The following is an 11,304-nucleotide window of genomic DNA, read 5'->3' on the forward strand; positions in this document are numbered from 1 at the left end:
TCAAACTCAGATCTGCCTACCTTTGCCTTCCGAGTCCTGGTATTAAAGTCATGTTTCTACTGCCTGGAGTGAACAACCTTTTAAGAAAAGAGCTGTAGCTACAGACCACTGTGAGCGCTCACCAAACTGAAGTGGGCTAGCTGGGCAGTGGTGGTCCATGCCTTTAACTCCAGCACTTGGGAGACAGACGCAGGAAGGTCTCCGAGTTGGAGCCTAGCCTGGTCCAGGAGGACAGCTGGGACTACACAGAAAAACCCTGTCTTCAAAACCAAGTGGGAACAGGCCATGCTCTTAACTGCTGAGCCATCTCTCCAAACCCTTATGTAAGCAATCTTTTTTTAGTGTGTTTTGAGACAGGGTGCTACTCTTTAGCACAGGCTGTCCTGGAACTCTATTTTCACATTCATTGCCTGTCATAAAAATATATTAATAATTTCTAGTAGCACCCACTAGATTCTGAACAGTAAATGTAGGTCACTTGTCCCCTCAGCTTTTAAACCTAGCTGTTTCTTGATGTGAACTACAAATCAAATGAAAAAAAAAAATGTCACCATATAACACAGAAGGCCCATGAAAAGCAAAAGAAGAGATTTATTTACTGAGGGTTGTAACCCTGGCTCTCCTGGAACTCACTATGTAGACCAGTCTGGCCTCAAACTAAGTGATCCACCTGCCTTTGACTCCTGTGTACTGGGACTGAAGGCGTGCACCACCATATCTGGCTAAGTCATCTATTTACTGATATATGGTCTTCTCAGCTACCCAGGCTGACCTGGAGTTTACTCTACAGCCCAGGTTATCCTGCTACTGTGATCTTCCTGCCTCCGACTCCTGAGTGCTGGGATTGCAAATGTGTGCTATCATGTCTGGTTCCATTACCGATTTTACCCTGACAGACAGCAAGAGACTCAGCTGAGTACTACCTGGGGGAACCAACTTAGGAAATAGCAGTTTGTTGGTAAGGGACCTGTGTGCCCCAAAGTGAAAGAACAAAACCCTTCTGCTCGTTATGAGACTCGGGGGAAGGATCGCAGAACTGTGAGAAGAGCATCCTTCCAAAGAAGGAAGTGGCCTTTTCTTACCCCACTACTAAAAACATGAGCGACAGACTCATTTCCAAACAAGCCATGGTAAATAATCTCCAGAAGGAAATCTCTGCCAAAGAAATTTAACATTTTAATTGATGTGCTATAAATAGAACACTGACAATCATACATTAATATTCTTGCTTTGATAAACTAAGCTTCCAGTCAAACTGTCAAATACAGCTTCAGAACTCCCTGCAACAAAACGCCCAGTTTTCTATCTTAAGAAACTGTCCTCTTTCCTTTGGCTTACAGTCTACACCATAGAAAATTGAATAGAATACAAAACAATTTACTATCTATCCCAGAAGGCTACAGAAAACTGAACCACTGTTAGGATTTAATAATACAGCTTTAATTTCTTGGGCACTTTTGATCATATAAATATATAAATCTTAACAAGGTAACACTGTTCACTGTAATAAAGGACATAAAAATAACAGCTCTGCCGTATTGCACCGATAAATTAACTCAGTTGGCTTCCCCAGGTCCCCACCAAAGAGCTTTCGAATCCGAACTGGAAGACATAGAGACCTACACCCTTAGCATCAAATACTGACGATGTCAAGTCGTTTGCAGAAAATAAACTTTAACCTTTCACATCCCGGCATCACATACGCCAGTTCACAGGATTTCTTAACACTTGGGACAAGAGTCTCGCGGAGTCCTCCTGCGGTGGAGGCGCACACGCTCAGAGCTGAGGTCTGTCACCGCAGCCAGGGAAGTGGTCCTCGGTCCGAAACAGGACTGGCGGCTCGTACGCCGCGCGCTGGGGCCCGCTGGGCGCCGACCTGAAGAGAGCGGGGACGCTGATGGTATGCAACAGCCTCCGGAAGGCCCGCGGGAAGGTCCCCAGCTCGGCTTCGGCCTTGGCGACCTGCTCCTCCATCCTGGCCACGCTGCTCCCGATCATCCGCACGAAGGCCTCCAGCTTGTCGATCCGGCCGTAGATGCGCCTCATCTCCGCCGCCTTGGCGTGGATCCGGGGCACGCCCTCGCCCACCACATGCGACGAGTCCCCGCGGATCATGTCCAGCATGCCCACGAACTCGTCCACCTTGGCCAGCAGCTCCTCCAGGCTGGCGTCCAGCGCCTCCACCTCGGGCCTGGGTCCCGCGCCGGGCAGCAGGCTGGAAGCGTAGCCCGAGGCGGCGCGGCGCAGCAGCGGCAGGTCGCGGCCCGGCGCGTCCTCGGGGCCGTCATCGTCCCACGGCCCGGACGCGCTGCTGTGGCTCTGCGAGACGTGGCCGCTGTCCCCGCTCCACGCGGCGCCCAACGGCTCGGCCTCCTCGGTCGAGACCTCTCGAGACAGGGTTCCGACGGCGGGTCCTTCCTCCATGGCCCGCTCGGCCGCTTCCGGTGCTGAGCGATTGCGTTACGGTCTGAGATGCCTGCTTCCGGCGCCTCCTAAACACGTCACGCCCCTACCAAGCAGCCAATCCTACTATCCACATGCCCAGAGAGCCCAAAGTGCTTCTGGCTGGCTTGTCGGTGCGTTCGTAGTGTGTGCCTGCAGAGTTTGCACATGTTAGTAATCCAAAGAGGGTGACAGACGATTAGAGGATAGATAGAAAAATGGGTAGATGGCAGATAGATAATAGATGACAAATAGATTAGACCAGTGGCACAGGCCTTTGGTCGCAACACTCAGGAGTCAGAGGCAGACAAATCTCTTAAATTCAAGGCCAGTCTGGCCAGTTTCAGGCCACCAAGGGTCCTGTAGTGAGAGCCTGTCTCAGACAGACAGACAGACAGACAGATCAATAGATAATGGAATGATAAGTAGATTGACGGTAAATTGACAAATGCTAGTGTAAGAGAAATACATTGAAGCAGAGCTGAGACTGTTCATACCTTCACAGCCAGGTTACCTCTGTTTCTCCACCTGCCCTGTAGCCAGCCAAGGCTAAATCTCCATAGATGGAAGGATATTCCAAAGCCCTGTTTAGGAACTGGGGGACTCCAGGTGTTTGAGCTCAAGAATAATACAAAGAACTTCTCATTTTTATTATTAAAGGAAGCAAAATATGAGGTGACATTTATAATTAGTTTAAGCAAATACAAGTACAGAAAATATACCTGGTGTTATCATCTTTGGTCTTGTGAAAAGAGCCAAGAATATCCCTCCTATTTGTCTTTCCCACAGAGATAACGTGGACATGCCAGGGCATTCCCTGCGCGTCCTTGCTCTCAACTGTATCCTCTTATCACAGTTTATGTAATTCTTTCTAGAAGGCCACCTTGTGGGAAGAACATTCCACACAATGGCCTATCCGTAGTTCACAGTAAGTTCACAGGTCTCTTAGACTTGTTCCCACATCTATCCACTGTGTAGTACCCACCAGCACCCATGTGAGGCTCCAGCCTGCCTCTTTTCCTTTACCAGCGATAGCAAAATAAACTGTAAGCAAAAGCAAGAACAGTGGAACACAAAAGTCATCCTAACGAGTGGTCATCTCAGCCTCCTCACAAAAGAAGTACTGTCACTCAAGCATGGATTCCATCACAATGCTACCAGAAAAACAAACAAACAAAAAAACAAGATACGAATAAAATTCTTAAAATTCGTAGAAACATCCAAGGTGGTGTCTCCTAGACCCATGCAGTCTGGCAGGTCCATGGGAAACTTAGGGCTTTATTCTTCAACGTTGTCAAGTGAAGACGGGCATAAGGTAGAGATGGCCTTGTCTTGATGGGATTTGTAGTGGGTATTTTGTCCAAATGGCCTGGACCCCATTGTCAGGAGACGTAAACCAGATCCCCAATAGGGAACAGTTAGGAAAAGTGTTGGCTGTTTACTATTGACACACTCATACACAGGCAGGTACCTGCAAAAGACTGGGTGGTGGAGACAGTTGGAGTTTTGTTAGGTGTTAAACACATCCTCTCTCTGGGTAGAGCTCACATGACCTCTTTTCCCACTGGGAATTAGGAATTAGAGAAGAAAAACAACTTTGAGCAACAAAATAGAGAAAGCTACAAGCTGCTTCAGTTCTCCATCATGTCAGTCCATCTGGGTCAGCTGACTGGAGTCCATCACTGTGAACCTGAAACACATCGCGGGGAGAACTTGCCACGGAGACAGAAAATATCAGCCTTTCATAGCCCAGGATTAAAAAAGAAAGAAAGAAAGAAAGAAAGAAAGAAAGAAAGAAAGAAAGAAAGGAAGGAAGGAAGGAAGGAAGGAAGGAAGGAAGGAAGGAAGGAAGGAAGGAAGGAAGGAAGGAAGGAAGGAAGGAAGAATAACTGCTCTTAAAAATGCTACTTCCAGGGCTGGAGAGAGATGGCATTGGCTCCTGAGTTCAATTCCCAGAAACCACTTGGTGACTCACAACCATCAGTAATGGGATCTGATGCCCTCTCCTGGCACGGATATGTAACTGCAGATAGAGTACACTTTTTTTTTTTTTTTTTTTTTTTTTTTTTTTTTTTTAAGGCTGCTACTTCCTTAAGCCACTGGTGGCATACTTGCCTTTTAGAAACACCTGGAAAGGCTTAGTAGCAGCGTCTTTCTGGTTTATTCTTGCCTATTTCTCTTTGCTACATTCACACTCTCCTCTGTTCTGCTGTGTGGTCTAGGTTTTCTTCTATTTCCCAACACACCATGCTTAGGCGGCACACCTCGGGTGACTGTCCTATTAGAACCAACATTTTTGTTCCATTGGGCGGTTTGATAATCTTCCTTATGGTGTCTGCATGGTGACCTTGATTCAAAGATAGATCTCCAATGCATTTGGGTCTTCAAAGATAACTTCCATTAGAGGAAGTTGTTTCAGATATTCTCCGTGCTCTGCTATGTTTTGAAGGCAGAAACACGGCTGTGTATTTTGTGTTCATCTGTGTGACCTGATCATCTTCTGGCACCTTTCAGCCTGTGAAGAAAATGATCAGATCACACAGATGACAGCAAAATACATGGCTATATTTCTCTCTTCAAAATAGTAATGAAGCTTGGAGAAGGAGCAACAGTATCTTACTGTCATGAAGTCTTCACTGTCAGAGGAGCTTCAGAGAAAAACATTATGGATGGTGGACAGAGATGAGGGAGAAAGGGGGAGAGACAGTGAGTATCAGGGCCCAGGCAGTAGATCTGACAGGCATTCAAGATCCAAACCGAACACTTGCTGAGTGTTCATTTGCCTTTGACTTAAAAGACTTCTCTAGAAAGCTGAATTTTGACTGGGAGGTGGTGGCATGTGTCTTTAATCCCCACACTTGAGAGGCAGAGGTGGAGTTCCAGGACAGTCAAGGCTACTCAGAGAAACTCTGTTTCAAAAAAGAACAAACAAACAACAACAACAACAAAAAGACATTCTTCGTTGAGTTCTCAAAGTCAAGCAGAGTGAACTTCATACAGTTTATGAGACTCCCAGTAAGTACTGTGGGGGAGAATGGCTTTGGGAGTCATGGCAATGCGGTGGGAACAAGCTTCAGGCTTTCCACCAACCCAAGCCTTTCCCTTTCTACAGGGGTGGTTTCTGATGAGATGCGATCCTATCTAAGGCACCAGCAAACACAAGATGTGGTTGGCCAGAGGTGGACAGAAATGAAAAGTAGGCATGATTTTATGGTGTATCCCAAGAACCAGAGAAGGGAGTCACTTCTGCACGGGAACATTGGGAAGCTTTTCAGAGCAAGTGACTTCACTGGGCCTTGAAGGCAGAGTGTGACCCTGAAAGGGGAAACAGTGCCGTATCCGAGGGGCAGGGAACAACAGCCTGAGTGGAAGCCCCTAGTTCCAGACTGGGAAATGGCTGCTGGGTGGCAATTTTACAGAGGGGAGGTGCTCTGGGAGACAGGGCCATGGAGGTATGCAGGGGTAGGAGGTCTTCATTGAGAATATTGTTCATTGTCACAAGGCTGCACTTGAGTGGGGTCTCTTCACTCCAGAGTTATGTGTACAGTCATAGCCAACTAGGCAGGCTTTGGATCCTAGAACTGATAAATATTATTTGATAAGAGTAAATACATGCTTGTAATAAACACAGGAACCCCTTTTGGGCTGGTGTGCAAAATGAAATCACATAGTGTGGCTGCTTCCGCCTCATGTTCCATGCCCTGCACCCTGGTCCCGTGTTCTTTAATGGACAGGCACTGCTGGGCCATCGATACTTTCTGATTATCTGGGGGACGCTGCTCATGCCTGTGGATCACAAAGCTTATTCAACTTCAGTTTAGGGGTTAGCGGGAGACTAGGAGGTAGGAAACCACACAGAAGTACAGGTGGGAACTGGGTGTGACCCAAGCAGAGGACTGGGAAGGTCCAAGTGGCCTTTCCTGGCACTGTCAATCAGTCAAAAAAGTACTGTAACCACTCAGCCCAATGTAGGTGTGGGGTTTTTTAGTCTATTTTATTTGGGTTCTGATGTCTACCACCCTTCTCCACACCAACCCCTTCCAACACCGACGCTAGGTAGGACAGAAAGAAGGTTAGAGGGAGGGGCCTAGGTCACTTTAAATTACTCCCAGCTGATTAGGGGCATCGAGTTCATTGGACAAGTCCGCTCACTCCGGTCGGCCCTGCTCACTCAGTCCCTGCTTGCTCTGGCCCAAAGATTTACTTATTATTATAAATAAGTACACAGTAGCTGACTTCAGACACATCAGAAGAGGGTGTCAGATCTCATTACCGGTGGTTGTGAGCCACCATGTGGTTGCTGGGATTTGAACTCGAGACCTTTGGAAGAGCTCTTACCCGCAGAGCCATCTCTCCAGCCCAGCATATACATATTTTAAAAGCTGATAACATAGGGGCTGGAGATACGGCATTTGTGGTTAAGAGTGTTTGTTGCTCTTTGAGAGGATCTGGGTTCAGCTCCTCATACTCACATCACATGGCTCATAACTTTGGTTCTAAAGGATGTTACCCCCTCCAAAGGCACCAGGTATGCTTATGGTGTATAGACAAACCTGCAGGCAAAACACTCATGCAGAGATAATAAAAATAAACCTTAAATCATTTGCCTGTGTCTAAGTGTTTTGTCTGCATGTCTGTGCTCCGTGTGCATGTCTAGCGGTTGCAGAGATCAGAAGAGGATGTTGGATCCTGTGGCATCGTGAGCCACCATGTAGGTGCTGAGAGTCAAACCTCAGTCCTCTGCAAGAATAACTGCTCTTAACCACCAAGCAGTCTTTACAGCCCCCAGATAAATCTTAAAACAAAAGAAGTTGAGCACATAAGTAGGCATTCACATGTATGTATACTATAAATAGATGTGCAGGTCTCCCATGACTAGCTGATAATAGATATATATGAATAACATTCATATACAGTTGCTTTTAATTTTCCAGTACCCCAGACATCATCCTAACCTTGTTTGCTTTGAGAGATTTAAGCTTTCTGAGTCATCTTTTAAAAATATTTGTGTGTGTGTGTGTGCGTGTCTGCCATGTGTGTGAAGATCACTATGGAGGCCAGAAGAGAGTAATGGATTCCCTAGAACTGGAATCATAGGAGGCTGGGAGACACCTGAAATGGGTGCTGAGAAGCAAACCCGGGTCCTCTGGAAGAACAGCAAGCGCTCTTAACCACTGGGCCGTGGTGTCTCCAGCCTTTTCTGATATCTATCTATCTATCTATCTATCTATCTATCTATCTATCTATCTATCTATTTTTACTTATTCATTTTACATTCCTCTCACAGCTCTTCCAGCCACCCTCTCCCCCACTCCTTCCCCACTCCCCCTCCTGTTCTTCTTTGATCAGGTGAGGGCCCCCTGGCTATCCCCACCACCACCCTGGCACATCAAGTCTCTGTGTGGCTGGGTGCATCCTCTCCAACTGAGTCCAAACAAGGCAGCCCAGCTAGTAGAACATATCCCATGTACAGGCAACAGCTTTTGGAATAGCCCAGGTTTCAGATGTTTGGGACCCACATGAAGACCAAGCTGCACATCTGCTACAAATGAGCAGGGAGGCCTAGGTCCAACCTGTGTATGTTCTTTGGTTGTTGTTCAGACTCTGAGAACCCCAAGGGCCCAGGTTAGTTGACTCTGTTGGTCTTTCTGTGGAGTTCCTATCCCCTTTGGGGCTCACAATCCTTCCTCCTACTCTTCCATAAGAGTCCCCAAGCGGACTGGTGAGATGGCTCAGTGGGTAAGAGTACCTGACTGCTCTTCCGAAGGTCCAGAGTTCAAATCCCAGCAACCACATGGTGGCTCACAACCATCTGTAACGAGATCTGACGCCCTCTTCTGGTGTGTCTGAAGACAGCTACAGTGTACTTACATATAATAAATAAATCTTTAAAAAAAAAAAAAGAGTCCCCAAGTTCCATCCACTGTTTGGCTGTGGGTGTCTGCATCTGACTGAGTCAGCTGCTGGATGGAGCCTCTCAGAGGACAACATGCTCCTGTCTGCAAGCGTAAAAGGTGGGCTGAGGAGGTGGGGGGCATCTCTCCAGGATAAGACAGAGACCTGGGATAAGGAAGGTGCCCAAGAATCAATAGGGGTGACCTTAGCTGTGACCCACTACACTGGGGATATGGAACTAGAAGAGGTCACCTCCTGTAGCCAGGCAGGAACCCCATTGGAGCATTAGAGACATCAACCCACCCACAAAACTTTCAATTCAAAATGTATCCTGTCTACAAGAAATGCAGGCAGGGGGATGGAGCAGAAACTGGGGGAACAGACAACCAGTAACCAACCCAACTTGAGACCCATCCCACGGGCAAGCATCAATCTCAACACTATTAATGATACTCTGATATCATTCTTAACCTTGGCCTCTGGGGCAGAGTGTTGTCGTGAGACTCTGTCATAGCCTTTGCTTGATGAAATGGATGATTTTAGGGACATGTGCCGTTTCATATGTATTTATTTGACACATCTTCATTTCTTAGGTCACATAGCAGGAGAATCTGAGCAACTGCCAAATCGTCTTGATATTGTCACGGCTTTGTCAGCACCTCTAGCAGCCATTAGTCCATCCTGTAGGTATCTGTCATCCCCAAACTCCTCTTTCTCTAAAATCTGGGCTTTCAAGCAGTCTTCCAAAAGACTCAGCAGATTCCACTGCCTTCAGCTGCACTGGTTGCCGGTGACTGACTTGACCACTGAGTTCTATTTCTTCTGCAAACCTTCATGTGACTTGCCATACCAGTTTTCAAATCTGCTCAGATCTTCCCATTCCACTGCAATCCAATAGCACAGCCATCTTCTCTTCTCTCTCTATTCTTTGTTTTTAAAAGGTTCATTCATTCATTCATTCATTCAATGTAGATGAATGGTGTATCTGCATGTACACCTGCAAGCCAGAAGAGGGCATCAGATCACACTCCAGATGATTGTGAGTCACCATGTGGATGCTGAGTGTTGAACTCAGGACGTCAGGAAGAGCAGACAGAAATCTTAACTGCTGAGCCATCTCTCCAGCCCCATCTATTCTTCTTACTAATACTTAAAATATGATTTTTAAAAAACCATCTGGCGGACGGGAGAGATGGCTCAGCGGTTAAGAGCACCGACTGCTCTTCCAGAGGCCCCGAGTTCAATTCCCAGCAACCACATGATGGCTGACAACCATCTGTAATGGGATCTGATGCCCTCTTCTGGTGTGTCTGAAGATAGCAATGGTGTACTCATATACATAAAAGAAATAAATCTTTTTTTAAAAAAGTCATTTGGCTTTTCTCTGTAGATTATCAGCCTCTGGGGAAAGACTTGGTTACTGTCGAATTCCCAGAACTTAGACTGGTGTGTAACTGACATGTAAGTAGTGCTAAATACTCAGGACAATCAAGTGCCAATAGGGCATGAAAAGTGTGTGTGTGTGTAGCACAGGTGTGTACCCATATGTAAGTATGTGTATGTATGAACATGTGTATGAAGGACAGAGATTAATATTAGGTATCTTTCTATATTGCTTTCCATCTAATTTTTTAAAAAAGATTTATTTATTTATTATATGTAAGTACACTGTAGCTGTCTTCAGACACTCCAGAAGAGGGAGTCAGATCTCATTACAGATGGTTATGAGCCACAATGTGGTTACTGGGATTTGAACTTAGGACCTTTGGAAGATCAGTCAGTGCTCTTAACTGCTGAACCATCTCTCCAACCCCCTCCATCTGATTTTTAAATTTTTAATTGCATATTTATTTATTTGTATGTGTGTGTATATGTATTATGTGTGTAATAAGTATGTATGTATGTATGTATGTATGTATTATGTATGTATTTGTTTTGTACATCAAGAGATGAGTGTAGAGGTCAGAGAACAACTTGCACAATTGTATCTGTGTATCATGTGAGTCCTGGGGATCTAAGTCAAGTCCTCAGGCTTGGTACCATGGCTTGGATGGCGAGCAAGTTCTGGGGACCTGCTGTCTCTACTGGATAGCAGCAGTGACATATGTGTCACTATGCCCAGCTTCTGAAAACCTTTGCAAAGATTTAACTGAGGTTCCTCAGCCAGGCAATCTGGGTTGCTCTTGACAATTCCCCTGCTCAGCATGTCCTGGCTCCAGTCTGTCAGCGAGGCCTGTGGATCCTGCCTGCACCTTGGCTTCATCAGCTTGTTTTCACCTCACCTAAGCCTCTAGCATTCAACCATCTAGCAGGATCTCAGCTTTCCATGTTACCTCAGGATCTCAGCTTTCCATGTTACCTCAGGATCTCAGCTTTCCATGTTACCTCACTCCTGTCAGCAGATCAGCTTTAGTGAACTGGGCTTTCATTTCCCTACTGACCCTTACATTTTTCTGCTGAGATGGTGGCACACACCTTTAATTCCAGCACTTGGGAGGCAGAGTCAGATGGATCTCTGTGTGTTGGGGGTAACCTGGTCTACTTAGAGACAGCAAGGGCTACATAATACCTTGTTTTGAAATAAATCCTTTTGTGTTATATGCTTTTATTTGCTCATGGCATTAGAATCAAGATGGCTATTTTAAACAATGAAGTAACAACCCACCAAATAGACAAACACACAGACACAAAAGGCCCCACTTGGTTCTGAGTGATGTAAAGGAAACTTGTTTGCATCATGAGAGTGGCAGGAGGAACAGGTAGGAAGACCTCCAGTGTCAGATAAGTCAGAGGTTTTACTGTTCCCATTTGCTGATTTGAGGGCTCACACGTTAATAAGTGGTACACTTGAGTAGTGGATGGTTTTAATTTTCAACTTGACATTATCTTAAATCACCAGGGAAGAGAGTCTCAGGATTGTTTAGATCAAGTTGGCCTATGAGGGATTGTCCTGATTACATTAATTGA

The 11,304-nt window shown here is 46.0% G+C and overlaps 1 protein-coding gene across 1 annotated transcript; it reads right to left on the bottom strand.

The window, feature by feature from the left end:
- Positions 1-534: 534 nt before the first annotated feature.
- On the bottom strand, positions 535-2,442 carry Bloc1s4 (biogenesis of lysosomal organelles complex 1 subunit 4). Its single transcript, XM_021163291.2, has one exon. The coding sequence runs from the start codon at positions 2,422-2,424 to the stop codon at positions 1,777-1,779; it is 648 nt and encodes a 215-aa protein (XP_021018950.1). The 5' UTR covers positions 2,425-2,442; the 3' UTR covers positions 535-1,776.
- Between the last annotated feature and the right edge of the window lie 8,862 nt (positions 2,443-11,304).

The sequence above is a fragment of the Mus caroli genome, unplaced genomic scaffold, assembly GCF_978045245.1.
Source record: "Mus caroli unplaced genomic scaffold, Mus_caroli_1 scaffold_4, whole genome shotgun sequence".
Classification (NCBI taxonomy): Eukaryota; Metazoa; Chordata; class Mammalia; order Rodentia; family Muridae; genus Mus; species Mus caroli.

Bases quoted from the DNA above. Each gene is read 5' to 3' on its own strand.
- Bloc1s4 (XM_021163291.2), bottom strand. From the start codon at position 2,424: ATGGAGGAAGGACCCGCCGTCGGAACCCTGTCTCGAGAGGTCTCGACC.